At 48.6% G+C, this 20,396-nt stretch overlaps 1 protein-coding gene across 1 annotated transcript in view; it reads left to right on the top strand.

Moving 5' to 3' along the window:
- The first annotated feature begins 4,965 nt into the window (after window positions 1-4,965).
- MGLL (monoglyceride lipase) overlaps window positions 4,966-20,396 on the top strand; it is a 51,151-nt gene continuing 35,720 nt past the window's right edge. The window contains 2 exon segments of the mRNA XM_040408585.1: window positions 4,966-5,099; window positions 9,494-9,628. Coding sequence (XP_040264519.1) covers window positions 9,501-9,628 — 128 coding nt within the window. The 5' untranslated portion in view covers window positions 4,966-5,099; window positions 9,494-9,500.

Raw genomic sequence — 20,396 nt, 5'->3', positions numbered from 1 at the left:
CGAGTGATCAGCCCCAGAGTGGTTACCACAGGAACGGGCGACGCCGGGCGCGCTGGTGACGCGAGCGCGCCTCGGCCGTCCCCGCCTCCTGGAACCATGTACAGAGCGCATCGTGACACGTACTTTAGGGGAGCATCAGGGTTGTTAAATGTCCCCTCTGGTCTGATACCGTTTTGGAAGGCGGGGTTATATCCTATGACATCACCTAACCGAGAGTAAGTGTACACCTCATTATGTCACATACATTACAGCCGGTGACGGGTGTAACCAGATCGTCAGTGAGTCACTGTGACGAGCGCGGGTTGGTTCATCTTGTAGAACAACATTCTTAATATATACAGTGGAGCTAGAAGTGCACATCGCGCGTCGGCAGGAACCGCACCCCCGATCAACAGAGTCTGAACGGAACGGTATTTACTATGCGGCGCACCGCTGCGTTACAACCGCCCTTCCACTGCAGGCGCTGCGTCTTTACCAGTTCACGGCTGGTTGCGTTCTATGACTTTTACAGGCTTGGTTCTGGTGATGGGTGGGAATGTGTGGGCTCCGGGCAGAGTGGAACATATATGAAGTTGCTTTGCGTGTCTCATTGCGAGTTATATATGTGGAGCAGTGGAGGCATGTCCGGTAAAGCTGTGACCTCCAACAGAGACTGCAACCAATACGTTGTGTGCCCTCTGAGAGACTGCAACCAATATGCTGTGTGCTCTCTGAGAGACTGTAACCAATACGTTGTGTGCTCTCTGAGAGACTGCAACCAATATGCTGTGTGCTCTCTGAGAGACTGCAACCAATATGCTGTGTGCTCTCTGAGAGACTGCAACCAATACGTTGTGTGCTCTCTGAGAGACTGCAACCAATATGCTGTGTGCTGTCTGAGAGACTGCATCCAATATGCTGTGTGCTCTCTGAGAGACTGCATCCAATACGTTGTGTGCTCTCTGAGAGACTGCATCCAATACGTTGTGTGCTCTCTGAGAGACTGCAACCAATACGTTGTGTGCTCTCTGAGAGACTGTAACCAATACGTTGTGTGCTCTCTGAGAGACTGCAACCAATATGCTGTGTGCTCTCTGAGAGACTGCATCCAATACGTTGTGTGCTCTCTGAGAGACTGCAACCAATATGCTGTGTGCCCTCTGAGAGACTGCATCCAATACGTTGTGTGCTCTCTGAGAGACTGTAACCAATACGTTGTGTGCTCTCTGAGAGACTGCATCCAATACGTTGTGTGCTCTCTGAGAGACTGCAACCAATATGCTGTGTGCCCTCTGAGAGACTGCATCCAATACGTTGTGTGCTCTCTGAGAGACTGTAACCAATACGTTGTGTGCTCTCTGAGAGACTGTAACCAATACGTTGTGTGCTCTCTGAGAGACTGCAACCAATATGCTGTGTGCTCTCTGAGAGACTGCATCCAATATGCTGTGTGCTCTCTGAGAGACTGTAACCAATATGCTGTGTGCTCTCTGAGAGACTGCATCCAATACGTTGTGTGCTCTCTGAGAGACTGCAACCAATATGCTGTGTGCTCTCTGAGAGACTGCATCCAATATGCTGTGTGCTCTCTGAGAGACTGCAACCAATATGCTGTGTGCTCTCTGAGAGACTGCATCCAATATGCTGTGTGCTGTTTGAGAGACTGCAACCAATACGTTGTGTGCTCTCTGAGAGACTGCATCCAATACGTTGTGTGCTCTCTGAGAGACTGCAACCAATACGTTGTGTGCTCTCTGAGAGACTGCATCCAATATGCTGTGGGCTCTCTGAGAGACTGCAACCAATATGCTGTGTGCTCTCTAAGGCTCCATTCACACGTCCATACTGTGTTTTGCGGATCCACGGATCCATGGATCCGCAAAACACAGACACCGGCAATGTGCGTTCCGCATTTTGCGGACCGCACATCACCGGCACTAATAGAATATGCCTATTTTTGTCCGCAATTGCAGAATAGGACATGTTCTATTTTTTTTGGGAAAGGAAATGCGGACCCGGAAGTGCGGGTCCGCATTTCCGGAGCCGGGCCGCACATCATGCGGCCCCATGGAAATGAATGGGTCCGCAATTTCGTTTGCGGAACGAAATTGCAGACGTGTGAATGGACCCTAAGAGAGACTGCAACCAATATGCTGTGTGCCCTCTAAGAGAGACTGTAACCACTGCACTGAGTGCCCTCTTCGAGAGACTGTTCTGTAACCACAAGCTCTGTGCCTTTAATAGACTCTCTACGTGTTGTGCCCTCATTGGAGTATAGATTGTTACAAGTTCACGCATCTGCCTCTTTGCTGCGCCATCCTCCTGTGGGGCCGGTGCTTGGGTCAAGGGCCACACACAGAAGGGCCCCTCTTACAAGAGTGCTGTGACCTGCTTTCAGTACCTGATTTCTGCCTTTAGTTACATACCCTTGACCCAGTTTTTATATGGCGGTTTTATAGGGAGGACTAGTCAGTGACCGATCCTGCACCGCCCAACCACTAGTCAGTGACCGGTCCAGCACCGCCCAACCACTAGTCAGTGACCGATCCCGCACCACCCAACCACTAGTGAGTAACCATCCAGCACCACCCAACCACTAGTGAGTAACCATCCAGCACCGCCCAGCCACTAGTGAGTAACCATCCAGCACCGCCCAACCACTAGTCAGTGACCGTTCCAGCACCGCCCAACCACTAGTCAGTGACCGCTCCAGCACCGCCCAACCACTAGTCAGAGACCGCTCCAGCACCGCCCAACCACTAGTCAGTGACCGTTCCAGCACCGCCCAGGCACTAGTCAGTGACCGCTCCAGCACCGCCCAACCACTAGTCAGTGACCATCCAGCACCGCCCAACCACTAGTCAGTGACCGTTCCAGCACCGCCCAACCATTAGTCAGTGACCGGTCCAGCACCACCCAGCCACTAGTCAGTGACCGTTCCAGCACCGCCCAACCACTAGTCAGTGACCGGTCCAGCACCGCCCAACCACTAGTCAGTAACCGTTCCAGCACCGCCCAACCATTAGTCAGTGACCGTTCCAGCACCGCCCAGCCACTAGTCAGTGACCGGTCCAGCACCGCCCAACCACTAGTCAGTAACCGGTCCAGCACCGCCCAACCACTAGTCAGTAACCGGTCCAGCACTGCCCAACCACTAGTCAGTAACCGGTCCAGCACCGCCCAACCATTAGTCAGTGACCGCTCCAGCACCGCCCAGCCACTAGTCAGTAACCGCTCCAGCACCGCCCAGCCACTAGTCAGTGACCGGTCCAGCACCGCCCAACCATTAGTCAGTGACCGCTCCAGCACCGCCCAGCCACTAGTCAGTGACCGGTCCAGCACCGCCCAACCACTAGTCAGTGACCGTTCCAGCACCGCCCAGCCACTAGTCAGTGACCGGTCCAGCACAGCCCAACCACTAGTCAGTGACCGTTTCAGCACCGCCCAACCACTAGTCAGTAACCGGTCCAGCACCACCCAACCACTAGTCAGTGACCGCTCCAGCACCGCCCAGCCACTAGTCAGTAACCAGTCCAGCACCGCCCAACCACTAGTCAGTGACTGGTCCAGCACAGCCCAACCACTAGTCAGTGACTGGTCCAGCACAGCCCAACCACTAGTCAGTGACCGTTCCAGCACCGCCCAACCACTAGTCAGTAACCGGTCCAGCACCGCCCAACCACTAGTCAGTGACCGCTCCAGCACCGCCCAGCCACTAGTCAGTGACCGGTCCAGCACAGCCCAACCACTAGTCAGTGACCGTTCCAGCACCGCCCAACCACTAGTCAGTAACAGGTCCAGCACCGCCCAACCACTAGTCAGTAACCGGTCCAGCACCGCCCAACCACTAGTCAGTGACCGCTCCAGCACCGCCCAGCCACTAGTCAGTAACCGGTCCAGCACCGCCCAACCACTAGTCAGTGACCGGTCCAGCACCGCCCAACCACTAGTCAGTGACCGCTCCAGCACCGCCCAACCACTAGTCAGTGACCGGTCCAGCACCGCCCAACCACTAGTCAGTAACCGGTCCAGCACCGCCCAACCACTAGTCAGTAACCGGTCCAGCACCGCCCAACCACTAGTCAGTAACCGGTCCAGCACCGCCCAGCCACTAGTCAGTAATCGGTCCAGCACCGCCCATCCATTAGTCAGTAACCGGTCCAGCACCGCCCAACCACTAGTCAGTGACCGGTCCAGCACCGCCCAACCACTAGTCAGTGACCGGTCCAGCACCGCCCAACCACTAGTCAGTGACCGGTCCAGCACCGCCCAACTATTAGTCAGTGACCGGTCCAGCACCGCCCAACCACTAGTCAGTGACCGGTCCAGCACCGCCCAACCATTAGTCAGTGACCGTTCCAGCACCGCCCAACCACTAGTCAGTGACCGCTCCAGCACCGCCCAACCACTAGTCAGTGACCGCTCCAGCACCGCCCGGCCCTGGAGGATTGTCTGGCTGTTGTCACAATGCGTCCCATGTCTGCGTCATTTCACTTGCGCAACTTTTTCTCCAAAAACCCATGCCTCCCTTCCCCCAGCCAAAACAACCCCATTCAGATAAACAGAACTGATTTTCAGTGGCAGAAATTTCTGAAACAAAGGTGTCGCCAAATTGCCGGGCCTCCAGCTCTCTCTGCCTATTGTTCCCTATAGGATATTCCTAGTAGGATTGGGATGACTCTCCCCTCCATAAAACAAGTCCTGGTTTTAAAGAAACTGGCACAATAATCACAATATTCCGATTGACAGTTTCAGGAGCCTTCCGGTACAATGTATCATCCCAGCAATCTCCTCTACAGGTTCCTAACATTCAGAAAAAAATGAACCTGCCGCCTTAAGGAAGGGCGTGGCATACCTCAAACCACGCCCTCCATATACGCTTACCCCGCCCACACCCAGCTAACGACGTGCACAGACCAGTGTTTGCAGAGGGACGTCCTCTCGGTCCCGCCCAGCTCATCTGCCTAGCACCGCCCCTCCGTCCCTCATCCTCCGTGCCGGCTACGCTTGCTGTCAGTGAGAGGGCTGACACGGCGGTGGGCACAGGGGCGGCAGCACCCGGCGGGCACAGTATGACACACCGCGGCTAGGAGCACACTGACTGCTGGCACTGTGGCTGGGTAAGACTGGGTGATGCGGGCGATGAGTGAGTAAGAGCCCCATTGTTGGCAGTGGGTAGGTGCCCAGCGGCTCCCTCACTCTCTCAGCTGGCGGGTACAGGCAGCCTCTGTGCTACTGTGCATACTGGGTGGGCACAGACCAGGTGATCGGTGCCCACCTCAGGAGGCAGCAGCTGGTGCCTGGCAGTTGACCGGGATCTGGCAGCAGGCTGGCGCCTTTGTTGATGGGTGATGGCTGGCATGCCAGTCCTCAGTGCCAGTCCTCAGCTGAACCCCCCCCCCCCCCAAGTATGGCAGGGCAGGGGTGACCTGGATCTGGCAGCAGGCTGGTGGCTATGTTTATTGGCATGGTAGGGCAGGCATCGCCCAGCTGCTGAGCTGATCCTCTGGCACACTCCGCTGTGAAGGGGCAGCACCATCTCCTGGGGGCAGAGGGTCTTATGCTCATGCTTTTATGATGGGCAGAGAGGGGTTAATAACATACTAGTTCTGTCCTCTTGTCTGCAGAGCTGACAGTCCTGTTCCTGCTTGTGCCAGTGCTGATGGGCATGAGCTGGGATTATCTTGGCTGCGGAGCTGACACTCTCCCTCTCCATGCCTGTGTCTATATTGATGGTTATGATAGTATATAGCCCTCTCTTGGCTGCAGAGCTGACACTCTCCCTCTCCATGCCCGTGTCTATATTGATGGGTATGATAGTATATAGCCTTCTCTTGGCTGCGGAGCTGACACTCTCCCTCTCCATGCCCGTGTCTATATTGATGGGTATGATAGTATATAGCCCTCTCTTGGCTGCGGAGCTGACACTCTCCCTCTCCATTCCTGTGTCTATATTGATGGGTATGATAGTATATAGCCTTCTCTTGGCTGCGGAGCTGACACTCTCCCTCTCCATGCCTGTGTCTATATTGATGGTTATGATAGTATATAGCCTTCTCTTGGCTGCGGAGCTGACACTCTCCCTCTCCATGCCTGTGTCTATATTGATGGGTATGATAGTATATAGCCTTCTCTTGGCTGCGGAGCTGACACTCTCCCTCTCCATGCCTGTGTCTATATTGATGGTTATGATAGTATATAGCCCTCTCTTGGCTGCAGAGCTCACACTCTCCCTCTCCATGCCTGTGTCTGTATTGATGGGTATGATAGTATATAGCCTTCTCTTGGCTGCGGAGCTGACACTCTCCCTCTCCATGCCTGTGTCTATATTGATGGGTATGATAGTATATAGCCTTCTCTTGGCTGCGGAGCTGACACTCTCCCTCTCCATGCCTGTGTCTATATTGATGGGTATGATAGTATATAGCCTTCTCTTGGCTGCGGAGCTGACACTCTCCCTCTCCATGCCTGTGTCTATATTGATGGTTATGATAGTATATAGCCTTCTCTTGGCTGCGGAGCTGACACTCTCCCTCTCCATGCCTGTGTCTGTATTGATGGGTATGATAGTATATAGCCCTCTCTTGGCTGCGGAGCTGACACTCTCCCTCTCCATGCCTGTGTCTATATTGATGGGTATGATAGTATATAGCCCTCTCTTGGCTGTGGAGCTGACACTCTCCCTCTCCATGCCTGTGTCTGTATTGATGGGTATGATAGTATATAGCCTTCTCTTGGCTGTGGAGCTGACACTCTCCCTCTCCATGCCTGTGTCTATATTGATGGGTATGATAGTATATAGCCCTCTCTTGGCTGTGGAGCTGACACTCTCCCTCTCCATGCCTGTGTCTATATTGATGGGTATGATAGTATATAGCCTTCTCTTGGCTGTGGAGCTGACACTCCCTCTTTGCAGGAAATCTGTGTAGCAGAGAACAGTATGTATATTGTGTGTATATTGACAAGTGACTCTCTCGGCTTCTTGCTCACATTCCTGCCCTTCGTTCCTGATGTTCTTCACATGATCTCTGGGCAGATAATGCCGCGCGCTATTGATGTGTGAGCAGATAGGGCAGAGTCCGTGTTTTATTTTATATTGACGACATGGCAGCTCGTGGCATTGATTGCTGAGTGAGGTTGGTGTTGCTGGGGAGGATGCATTACCTTGGATCATTCAGGTATTTGGGGGGTTGTAGTTCACATTGTTGCCGACAAGGCTCTTGTGTCCCAGTATCCTGGCATTACCATGGGTGGCATCATTGTAGCCCAATCTTTTGCCCTGGCGTTCTTGAGCCATTCCTTCCACATTGTGGCGGCGGCTTCTGTCTCTTTTTGGTGCCCTCGCCCCTCTTGATGCCAAGTGACTTCACATTCTTTTATTTATAAATAATATTTCACTTTCCGTAACGTTTATAAAAGAACACTGACATTTTCTAAACAGATACAATGTAGCAAATTTACTATTGTTGACCAGTTCATAATAACTGAGGACAACTACCCCATGATGTCCTGCAGCCCACGCCACTGACTGTGCATGCTAGGGGTTGTAGTTCTACTACCACCACCATGCTCTGCTGGCTAATTGTGCTGTGTAGTTTTTCACTCTGCACAGCGATGATGTCATTATATCGATTGTATCCAGCTTGTGCGTCTCTTTACATAGGAGTGTGCATCTATAGCGGTTACTATGTACAGTACCTATGTTTGGACTGAAAGTATACACGCCTTGCCTTGTGTTAGGATATAGGCCAGGGGTAGGCAACCTCCAGCACTCCAGCTGTTGTGAAACTACAACTCCCAGCATGTATACTTACTCTGCTCTTCTCCGAACTCCCATAAAAATGAATGGAGCATGCTGGGAGTTGTAGTTTCACAGCAGCCAGAGTGCCGAAGGTTGCTGATCCCCGATATGGGCGCTCAGTGTGTACCCAGGCTCCCATCTGTTCGTCTGACCTGGGATTTTATGGTTGATGCACCTGTTCTTAACTTTTGTGTATCTTAAAGCGATGGCTGGGATCAACCGGTGCATCCTGGTCGGGTCTGTGTGCCATTTTAACCCTATTCCTGCCAGGCACGAACCTTCAGCTTCCTCACCACAGTCTGTGGAAGTACGGGTGGGTTCACATCAGCGTTATGTATTCCGTTTTGGCTTTCCGTTATAACATGGTTATAATGGTAAATAACGGAATCCATAAGACTGAAGTCGAAACGGAAGCCTTTAAGAGGCATTCCGTTTTGATCCTTCATAATACAAGTCTATGGGCAGCATAACGGATCCATCATGCAGGAGTCCCCAGTCCTGCATAATGGAAACAAGGACGGATCCGTTATGCTGCCCATAGACTTGTATTATGACGGAATGCAAAACGGAAGCCTTTAAGAGGCATTCCGTTTTGCTTTCCGTCCTAATAGAAGTCTATGGGAATCATAACGGATCCGTCTGGTTCACTTTATGCAGAACGGACAAAAAAGTCCAGTCGACAGGACTTTGTTTTCCGTCTTGCATAACGGGAACCAGACGGATCCATTATGATTCCCATAGACTTCTATTAGGACGGAGGCTTCCGTTTTGACTTCCGTCTTATGGATTCCGTTTTTTTCCGTTACAGTGGAATACATAACGCTGATGTGAACCCACCCTAATGCTGTTACCGCCCAGTCTTTGTAGAGCGGATGAGCCACGTGCTGGTTTTCTAATAAAAGATTGTGGTCGGCCCGTTTAGTGCTGTTCATAGTGATGTCTGGTTAAATGCAGGAACTTGACTGAAATGAATAACCACGAATACTAATGGCCGGTTATCTTGTGTGACCGCAGAATTGTGTAACCCTGTCCTTGCCATGCGCTGTCATTTCTGCATAGAGGACGCTTTGTATACTTGCTTACTTCTTGCTCTGTCCCTTTAAGAGCAAGCATTGACTTCTTAAAGGGACATTGCAGCCTATTCACAGGTGGTCACCTCTAAAATTATTTTTCCTTTTTGAGTTCTTTTCATATTCTATCCAGCCGTTCTGGGGTGCCTTGGTCACTTGGTAATTCCGGGTGACCATGATTAATGTCAGTGATTACTGTTCTCTTAAAGGGGCTGTTGACTTTTGACATTCCCCCAATAATAAGCTAATCACTAGGTGTCCAGCTACTTAGATCCTCAGCGATCAGCTGCAGTTGGTGGTGGAAAACCTGCTGCAAGCTTTTACTTCCTGCTACAGCAACACCACAGGTGAAATATGACATAGTTCCTTGTAATGCGTGGATGTGCAGGGTCCTCCAAATAATTCATGGAGTTGCTGAATGAGATACCCCCTCAGAATGTTGTCTAAATCAGACAGTCCCTTTTAAGGGTTGTCACCCAGCTTTCCGCAGACCCCGGTTGTCATATACATCTGCATTACTGTACAGACTATTATCCCCCTTCCTTTCCCCCTGTCGCTCTGCCTGTGTGAGTATATGCACTGGGGTGAGACATATATTGACGTGATCTGTTCTTAGTTTGGGTGTTTTTCTCATCTTTGGCAGTACCCCAATGATGCCTGAAGACGGTTCCCCCGGGCTCAGTCCGCAGGATGCCGCGGACAAGGATTTGCAGCGTTACACCAATGCAGAAGGACAGCAAATATACTGCAAATATTGGAAACCCACAGGTCAGCCCAGGTAAGAGGAACTCAAGGGAGGCTAAATATTTGTCATTTATTTTTTAACAAACTGAACCCCTTTAAGGGATATAATGCAGCACCTTAGGCATCATCTACAGATTCTTGGAAAACCTTCAAGCGAAGGACATCTCGATTCCCTGATTGTTTAACCAGGGCCCCTTTAAGAAGGTCAGTGAATTTAGGGTACGTCCACATGGGACGGATCAACGGCAAATTCCACGAGAATGATGCAATATCATCTGCGAGACTTAAAGGATTTATCCCTCCTTTAGTAAATAAGAAAGCTTCATCATTGTATTATAAATACTTTTTGCGACCCTGTCATTTATTTTTTTTGTTTCAGTTCTTCACCATTTTCAAGCCCTCTGCTTGCTGTCAACAATTGTAATATTCATACTTTACATATAAAGCCAACTGGTTTGTTCTGCTCTCTGTCCAGTTTGCTGCAATGTATCACTGTAGGTAAAATGTATCATCCTGAAGTCAGACTGGATACAAGTGTAACTAAGGCCCCTTTTCTCACGAGTGTGACGGATTATGTCCGGATGCGTTCAGTGAAACTCGCACCATTTTGCAAGCAAGTTCAGTCAGTTTTTTCTGCAATTGCATTCATTTGTTTTTTCCGCGCAGGTGCAATGCGTTTTGATGCATTTTTCACGCGCGTGGTAAAAAACGGAAGGTTTACAAACAACATCTCCTAGCAACCATCAGTGAAAAAGTTTTTCACTGAAGCCCCATTCACTTCTATGGGGCCAGGGCTGCGTGAAGAATGCAGAATATAGAACATGCTGTGTTTTTCACGCAACGCAGAACTAATGCGTTAAAAAAAAAAAAAGGTTCACAAACCCATTGAAATGAATGGGTCAGGATTCAGTGCGGGTGCTATGCGTTCACGTCACGTTTTGTACCCGCGCGAAAAACTCGCTCTTGTGAAAGGGGCCTAAGTCTGTACAGGTTACCGACATCTAAGGGCTCATGCACACGAAACGACCCTATCCATATTGCAGTTCGCAAATCTCGGATCTGCAAAAAATGTGTGTGCGTCTCGCACTATTGCAAAAATGCCTTTTCTTGTCCGCAAACCTTGTCACGACAAGGCGCACACCTCATTATAAATTATACGCCTCCTCCGTCAGAGCAGGGGGGGCATTAAAGACGGGCATAAAAAGCCAGTCTTTCTAAATTGACCCCCAGAGCGTATTAGCGAGCTGTAGAAATTTTATGTTGTTCAGTGTTTACATTTAAAGGGGTTTTCCAGATGTTTAACATTGACGACCTATCCTCAGGTTGGCGGGGTCTGACTCCAGGCAACACTGGCTGTTTAATAGGACTGCAGTGTCTTCCTAGACCAGTGACGTCATGGTCATCCATCACATGACCTAGACGCAGCTCAGTCCTATTCAAATGAATGGGATTAGGCTGCAATGCCAAGCCCAACCACTGTCCAATGAATGGCGCTATGCTTGGTAAGCTGCGAGGGGGCTCCAGTGAGTGCCGGGGCCTCCTCAAACAGCTGAGCAGCGGGGGGCGGCGGTTGTTGAACCCCCACCGATCTGATATTGATGAACTATTCTGAGAACACATCATCAATATTAAAACACCTTTAATTTATCCAAACCCGGAAAACTCCTTTTAAGAATGTGACAGTCAGTTGCTGCTCAGCCTCCGTGAGAAGCTGACCTTATTTTAGTAAGATCACGTATTGATTGACCCTTTTTCGAGACGCGGAGGGGTGTCCTATGAGCCCCTCTATATGGGTAACCATCTCTCATTTATCAGACTCCTCAACGAGCCGCGCGAATCCTGCAAACAGTCTATGAGAGCTTTACACAGCGGGCTCCTGATGCAAATGAAATGCCGTTAGATGGAGAAGGAGATGATTTCTGCTGCTGGAAATTAACGCAGATTCTAATTAAATCGCTTTTAAGAAAATGGGTAGAAATGACACAGTTGGAGCAGATCTGCAGGATTTAGTGTCCCTCTCGCTGCGTGTGTGTGTATACAGAGCAGGATCGTATGTAGCAGTGCCGCTCCTGCGGAGTGCGACTATTCCTCTGTGGTCGATTATAAGTCAGTGATACAGAGATGGTAGCGAAATTCCTTTACTTGTCAAACTGGGATAGTTTAGTTATTTATAGGTTTGTTTTTTTGTTACAGAAACAACTTTACTGAATAGTTCATGGGAGGATCAGATAAACCATTTCATATGTCTTGTTAACCCTTTAATGGCTGCTGCGTGCTGAATGGAGGCAGCGGCATTGGACCTGGCGATCACATGATTGACGGGTGCTTTCTTCACAGCAGGTCTTAATCACTAATATTACATTTTCCCCTGTATCTGGTGCTGCCTTATGCCTCAATCCTCATGCACACGGCCATTGTTTGGGTCCGCATCCGAGCCGCCATTTTTGCAGCTCGGATGCGGACCCATTCACTTCAATGGGGCCGCAAAAGATGCCGATCAGCACTCCGTGTGCTTGTCCGTTTTGCGGACAAGAATAGGCATTTCTATAATGGGCCGTCCCTTCCGTTTTGAAATTTGCGGACCGGTCGTGTGAATAAGCCCTTATTCTCAGGTTCATGTCTGTGACAACATCCGTAACAAGATGGTCAGTGTTTCATCAGTGAAGATGATTCGCTCTTGGTCCATTTTTTTGCCCTCCGTGTGTCACGCATTTTCCACTCGCACTGCTCGGCTGAAGACGGCATTTCCAGAGCCTCTTCTACCAATGGTCAGTGTAACCCCCCCCGACGGAACATGGACTCCATCCGTCTTCTGTCAGTGGTTTCCATGGACCCGTAGACTTCAAGGAGCGTCTGCACCTAAGGCACCAAAAAATAAACTAAATTTAATGGCCCTAGACATATTACCTAAAAGTAAAAAACTGCAAAAATTGTCCACAGCCGACATCAATCATCCACAAACGAGACGTAAAATATATCAAAAAGACCAAAGTAAAACAAATTGTTTTATTTTGTAAATTGTAAATATTTATTTTGCAACATTTAAAATTGAAAAAGCAAATAAATACTGTTTATTTTGTTTCTTTTACTTTTGCTAAACTCCTAAAAGTGTAACTGTGAAAATGATGTAAAAAATTGCAGCTGTAGCCTTTTCTGTATAAGGGGTTAAAGAGGTAATAGATCAGGGTCCCCTCTTTTAGCCATGGAGGAGATCGGCGGCCCCTGTCTGCTTCATGATAACATTATAGGTGTGTCCTCCACAGGGGGCCACAACGGCATGACCCACCTGCCACCAGCCTATTGGCCAGAGAAGTTTACAGTTACCTGGCGACCATCGGAGCCATGTCTCTCCAGGACGTACTGCCTTTCAATCCTGTCCACAGGGGGAATTATTTTAGGGGCCCCACATCTAGTGAATGTGTTAATGTACTTGTGTAGCTATAGAGGATTTCCAGTGTGGTCTTTTCTCAATACCAAGGTTTTGCGGAGGCTAAAGTAGTCTGAAATATGCCATCAAAGGCTCAGATCTTATTTTTTCCCACCATGCTTTACACTGCACTTATGCATGCTCAGATTTACTGCTGTATATAAGGACACATTTAGCATTGTGTATACTAAAAAGACATATATCTGCATATAGGGGTGTAAATGAAAAAGGAGTATTCAGCAATGTGACGTGGGTTTAGTGTGTGAGAGTTCAGTGATCGTCATGGGTAATGACGGGGATTCCTGACCAGGGTGACTTGACCCGTTGTGATGGGACCTTTGGCTTTGGTCGACAATGTCACCATCCAATATAACATCACATGAGCACAAGTTATGAGGGTCATTGAACCTGTGAACACGGCAGTACATCTGACACGGCCACAATACTGTATCTCGTAGCTATTTGCTTTGGTAGGTGTATGGAATTTACGACCAACCTGCACATGGGTAGAGCTTGTCACTAGAGTGGTGGGGCTGAAAGGGTTTATCCATTTTCTACAATGCCTTGTTTTTTCAATAGGGTCCCCTAAAGATAGGCAGATCAAATGGAGACCTTGGCCATTAACTGTGGGGAAACCTGATAGCTAGTGCTCGAATTTTCTGCAGCGCCACCACAGGAGGGATTAAGTACTACACATTGTCCATTGATATCAGCGGACGATCTGCGTAACGCACGGACATGCTGAGTCCTCCAAAGAGAGAGACACTCTTTGTAACTGAACTGTATTCTTGCTCACAGATGAGGGTCCTGTATGCCCCCCTAACACCTCCAATGTGCTAATTCCATAATCTCATCCAACCAAATGTACAGCTATAGTCTACAAACCCGGATAGTTCTGACCGATAAGCTGCACGCTGGCTCCAGATGGGATACAGTGACCAGACTTTTCCAGTAATGGTTGGTAAAATAACATGATCTGGTTCTTGCAAACCTTATGTCATTCTAGGGTTCGGCCAATAGTTTTTGATAGTGACTCATTCTCTATCATCTCCTACTGGAGCAATCGGAGCTACTTACTATGAGAAACAAAAACTGCAAATATGTAGCAATCAGAAAAATATAGTAATAGGCGTGTGATTGTGCGGAAATCTAATGCCATGAATGAGAGCTTTTAGAGGATTCCTCCTCCTGTCCTGTGTTTGGGCTCATGCACACACACACGGATTTTTTGTCTGCATCCAATCCTCGTTTCTTACGGGTCGGATGCAGACCCATTCACTTCAGTGGGGCCACAAAAGAGGTGGACAGAACACCGTGTGCTGTCCACATCCGTATATCCGTTCCGTGGAATCTGCAAAAATCTAGAACATGCCTTATTCTTGTCCGTATTAGGCCCCTTGCAGACGAGCGTGTCCGGATTAGGTCCGGATGCGTCCCGGTGCATTGCGGCAAACCCGTTTTGACTGCGATTGCGTTCCGTTGTTCAGTTTTTATCGCGCGGGTGCAATGTGTTTTGCACACGCGTGATAAAAAACTGAATGTCTTACCCAGACCCGAACTTCTTCACAGAAGCTCAGGTTTGGGTTCAAGGTTGTGTAGATTGTATTATTTTCCCTTATAACATGAATGCAGAATGCATAGTACAATAGGGCTGGAGGGGTTAAAAAAATAATAATAATAATTTAACTCCCCTTAATCCACTTGTTCGCGCAGCCGGCATCTCTTCTGTCTTCATCTGTGAGGTAAAGGACCTGTGGTGACATCACTGCGCTAATCACATGGTCCGTCACATGATCCATCACCATGGTAAAAGATCATGTGATGGATCATGTGACGGACCATTGGATGAGCGCAGTGATGTCACCACAGGTCCTTTACCTCACAGATGAAGACAGAAGAGATGCCGGCTGCGCGAACAAGTGGATTAAGGGGAGTAAAATTATTTATATATTTTTTTTTTAACCCCTCCAGCCCTATTTTGCACACCATAGGCTATTATTTTCCCTTATAACCATGTTGTAAGGGAAAATAATAATGATCGGGTCTCCATCCCGATCGTCTCCTAGCAACCGTGCGTGAAAATCGCACCGCATCCGCACTTGCTTGGGATTTTCACACAGCCCCATTCACTTCTATGGGGCCTGCGTTGCGTGAAAAACGCACAAAATAGAGCATGCTGCGATTTTCACGCAACGCACAAGTGATGCGTGAAAATCACCGCTCATGTGAACAGCCCCATAGAAATGAATGGGTCCGGATTCAGTGCGGGTGCAATGCGTTCACCTCACGCATTGCACCCGCGCGGGAAACTCGCCCGTGTGAAAGGGGCCTTACAGACAAGGATAGGACTGTTCTATAATGGCCTGGACGTTACTTTGTGCAAAATGCGGCGCACACGCGGCCGGTATCTGTGTTTTGCGGATCCGCAGTTTGCGGACCACAAGATAGACAATGGTCGTGTGCATGAACCCTTTATCTGGGTTTTGTATGGTGTGCACTATATGATGATGCTGCATGCATTGCTTATCTTGGCTTTGTATGGTATGCACTATCTGGGTTCGGTATGCATTGTTTATCAGGGCTTTGTACGGTATGCACTATCTGGGTACTGTATGCATTGTTTATCTGGGCTTTGTACGGTATGCTGTCTCACACAGTATTTCTAGGCTATGTATGTGTGAACTGTCTTGTGTTTGCACCTGGGCTTACCTATAGTCATAATAACTACAACAGCTGCTATGGACGGGCTGAGGGTGAGGGAGCCATTCGGATGTAGAAACGTCCTTTTGGCGAGGGCTTTCTGCTCTGCCACTACGGCAGTATATGAGGATCTGTCCTACCCATCTCATGCTGCTCAAGTAAAAGTAGATATGTGACAGTTTCCATAACTGCAGCCAAACAGGTTAGGCGGCATTCATGACATTGCTATGAACGTTAGTTATACCGCAACATATGCACTGTTTCTCTGAATACTGCATGCACTGATCTGGGCACTGAGGACTGTATGGCGCCATTATTTGAAGAGTTATGTGCACTATTTCCACTATTTATCTAGGTACTATATGACAGTATAAGACCTCATGCACACGACCGTTGTTGTGTTCCGTGTCCGTTGTTCCGTTTTCCGTGATTTTCTGCGGACCCATAGACTTTCAATGGGTCCGATGAAAACTCGGATAATGCACCGTTTGTGATCCGTGTTTCCAGTCTGTCAAAAAAATATTTTTTTCACGGACAACGGTTCGCGGACCCATTCAAGTCAATGGGTCCGTGAAAAAACACGGAGGCACACAAGATTGTCGTCCGCGTCCGTTTTTTTCCTATCATTTGCAAGCAAACTTGACTTAGATTTTTTTTTTCACTTTCCTTCATGGAAGACACACGGAAACAAAAAACGGAAAACGGTACATGGAACAACGGAACCCCGTTTTGCGAACCGTGAAAAAATACTGTCGTGTGCATGAGGCCTTATATGGTTCTTTTCATGCAATTAGATTCTACTGCTTGTGTAGAATTGCTCCTTATTTCGCGCTAAATTGCAAACCTGCGACCGGCTGAATTCTTCTGAATCTGTTTGCAACCAGACAATGGCCTCCCTCGCTGTGTACAACATGACAGGTGCCTCGACGAGCCGTCTCGCAGGCGATCACCAGCGGCTTTTCTTTGAGCTTCATCAAAGGATTAAGAAAACATGTATTTTGACGGGAAACACAGAGGGGAGGAATGTCTGCCGTAGTGACCTCAGGTTGTGCATGGCAAGGTCACCGAGCTCGCTCAAGGTCACGCCTAAACGGCCGAGCTGGTTCTGCTAAGCTGTCGTCTCCAGGCGCGGCAATGTGACAGATATTTAGTGTGATTCCGTGTGGAAAGACTCAATTCTCCAGCTGTCCATCACCTCGCAGCTTCCGATGGCTTTCCTAGAATTGATATATGGGTAGAAATGAAATGACTGCACCTCCTCCTCCCCCCTCCCCCAGCTCCAGGAATATTACTAGTTTATGGAGCCCAGAGAAACCACTTCCTTCTTTGGTGTTACATAATGGCAGCACTGAAATCTTCTTCTCCTTTTAGTGTCATGTGAAACAAACGAGGATGGATTCAAAGAGAAGACACGTGAGAGTTCAGTGCGGAAGGGTTAGACGAGGGGCGCCCTTTGGGAAATCGGGGACTTCGGATATGTGGATGCGACTGATGGAACTGGGGACAAGGGTTGTAGTAAGGGTTCAGTGTAGGAAGATGAAAGGGTATTGAAGACCCCCCTCCCGTGTGAATTAAACCATAGTGATTGAGGTGCAAAGGTTTATAGGGTGCTGATAATGCCTCATGCTCACGACCGTATGTATTTGCAGTCCGCAAATTGTGGATCCGCAAAATACGGATACTGTCCGCGTTGTATCCACATTTTTTGCGGACCCATTGACTTCAGAGGGTCCGTAATCTACATTTTGTGTCCCAGTATAGGACACACTCTATCTTTTTTCCAAAACAGACATATGGATGCTGAAAGCAGACAGATCACCCATGTTCTTTCCTCCTCCGCATGTCAATTATGTGTCACGCTTCGGTGTGGGAGGGAAACGCCACATCGAGCATAGGAGGGAAGGGGGGGAACAGGGAATCAGGCCTGAGAACTAGGGAAGGAAGATGGACACCTCCTAGTGAAAACCCTAACTGACTACCAGTATGAACAGACCCCAGAGGTAGGCGAGTTCATACGCAAGAATACCTAGAGTCCTATCTAGCCCTATAGGACCCTGGTACTAATGGCAGGGACGAGACTAATTGTTCCTCCAAAAGGAAGGATGAACGGGAGTCTCCCTCAGGCCTAATACAAACAATAGGGAAATGCAACACACAGAACCCAAACAAAATACAAAAGGGAAAGGAAAGACTTAACTTCAAAGGAGCAATGGAGGCAACGGGAACTCCGCCGAGATCCAACCACAATCTATCCAAAGGTCCAAACAGAAGCTATAAACCGCACAGCATTGTGGGAGAAGCAACTATAAATAGAGACGGTTAATTGACCCTAATAGCCACACCTGGGGAAAGAAGGTGCGGCGAGCAGCAGAAACAACACAGACATCATTTGATCCAAACGGAAAACATGTCAGATCAAACCGCATGTTGCCAGTCTCACCGATCTCCTGCCACCTGTCGCGGGAGCGTCCGTGACATTATGTAGAATATGTCCGCAAAATGCAGACCACTGACCCATTTGAAGTCAATGGGTCTGCAAAAAAAATTGTGGACAGCACACGGACCGCATCTGTATTTTGCAGATCCACGATTTGCAGCCTGCAAAATGGATACGGTCGTGTGCGTGAGGCCAAATTCAGGAGATAGAAGGAAATTTGGGAATACGGGTATCCCTGATATGTGGATGCGAATGATGGAGGCTTCTGGGACAAGGACGAGGGTTTGGGGTAAGCATTGGTTGCAGAAAGGCAGAAGGAGCTTGAGGTTTTCTCATTGAGAATTGGAAGTTATTCTTGTAGGTGCAATGGTTTTTCAGATGCAGTGAATTCAGGGAGGTAGAAGGCGATTTGGAAATAAGATGAATCCTGATATGTGGATGCAAATGACAGAGGCTTCTGAGGACACGGATATGGAGTTCCGAAGCAGTGCAGGACGGCTGAAGGATGATGAAGGCTTCTGAGGACACAGATATAGAGTTAAGAAGAAGGACGGATGAAGGATGATGAAGGCTTCCTACTGAAAATTTGCAGATATGCATCTTGGTGCAGTGAGGTTTTTGCATGCAGTACAATGAAAATTTGGGGGAACTCTTTTTGGGATAAGGTGACCCCGATATGTGGATGCAAATGATTGAAGCTTCTGGGGACACGCGTATGGAGTTAAGGAGCAGTGTAGGATGAAGGGTGATAAAGGCTTCACACTGAGAATTTGGGCACATGGATCTGTGTGCAATGGTGTTTTGGATGCAATTAGTTCAGGGAGATAGAAGGCAATTTGGGGGAACTCCTCTGGGAGCAAAGTGACCCCAAGTGTGTGGATGCAAATGACAGAGGCGTCTGGGGACCAGGGTTTGGAATAATTACAAAGTGTAGGAAGGCTGAATGATATTGAGGGCCCCCAGTGTGAATTTGGGGATATGGATCTAAGCGGAATGGTTTATAGGGAGCTTCAAAGGCAGGGAAATAGGAGGCTATTTGGCTGAACCCTTGTAGGAATGAGGGGGGGCCTTGATCCGTTGATGTAGTAAGGTTTGTGGGGTGAAGCACTCATTGCAGTCTCCTCATTGGAGAAATTAGGAAAAGTGGGCACAAGACTGAGTCCTATATGGGGGGGGGGGGGGGGGGGTCCTTTGGGAAATAGATGATTCCTAGATTTTTATATAGGATTGCGAATTGAGGATGTTTGCAGAAGATGGTTATGAAGAAACCAGGGGGTAGATTGCAGAATTGGTGGTGAAATCAGCTGGTAAACATCTTGTCACGCAGAGGACTAGATGTAGCTGTTCTGCATAGGTTGAGTATTTCGAGGGTTAAGCCTGTGTGGCATTCAGGCATAGCACGTGCCTCCTCCGTCGTAGTTCACCGACTGCTGGATAAATCAATATGGATGTTTAAATTGCATTGTGGAGCTGTCAGATTAGAGAGCGCGCTATTGTGATGCAGCTTTAAACACTCTACTGTGCAGTGTTCATTTAGCACCTGGGCTCCATTGGCTTCTGCTTCCCTTTTCCAATGCAGATGGAACCAGGGCATTAGCATTTTTTTTCCATTTGCTTTTTTTTTTCCTTTTTGCTTTATCGTTTTCTAAGAAAATTCCTTAAGGCAAAGAATCACCATGTCACCTACTGCATTGGTGATCAGGTCATTGAGGTAGGTAGGTCTGTCTATTAGACCTGCCACACATGCAGTGCATTATGGCGCTCACGCCATATCTAATGTATCCCCGATAGGACTGCAGTTATTTCCCCAAAAGGTTTATATTCCACAGTTCCAATTTTTACGCTGTTGCGATTCAGTTTTAGACACGCCACCTAAAAATGGCAAAAAACCCACGTACAATCGCATCATAAGACGTTTTGTGCAATAAGTCGTCCTTCGTTCTGAGCCTATGGAAAATGTCCACCGATGAAAGGGGTTGGACCTCTTCAATAGGAGAGTAGCCTTAAAAGGGTTATCCAACCCCTGAAATGCCCCCCCCCCCATATACCCAGACCCCTCACACACAATGTACTTAACTCACTCCCCGGCACCTGTTTCTGAAGCCCCCAGGGCCGCCGCTGCGTCTTCCTGTCATCCGCCATTGGGGGGCAGCCAATAGCAGGCGGTGACGGGGGGGCTCGTTCCGTCACCGCCTGCTATTGGCTGCCATTCACTGCAATAAAGTAAATGGGGATGAC

Source organism: Bufo bufo, chromosome 9, assembly GCF_905171765.1.
Source record: "Bufo bufo chromosome 9, aBufBuf1.1, whole genome shotgun sequence".
Taxonomy (NCBI): domain Eukaryota; kingdom Metazoa; phylum Chordata; class Amphibia; order Anura; family Bufonidae; genus Bufo; species Bufo bufo.
This window is presented reverse-complemented; position numbering and strand designations above follow the sequence as displayed.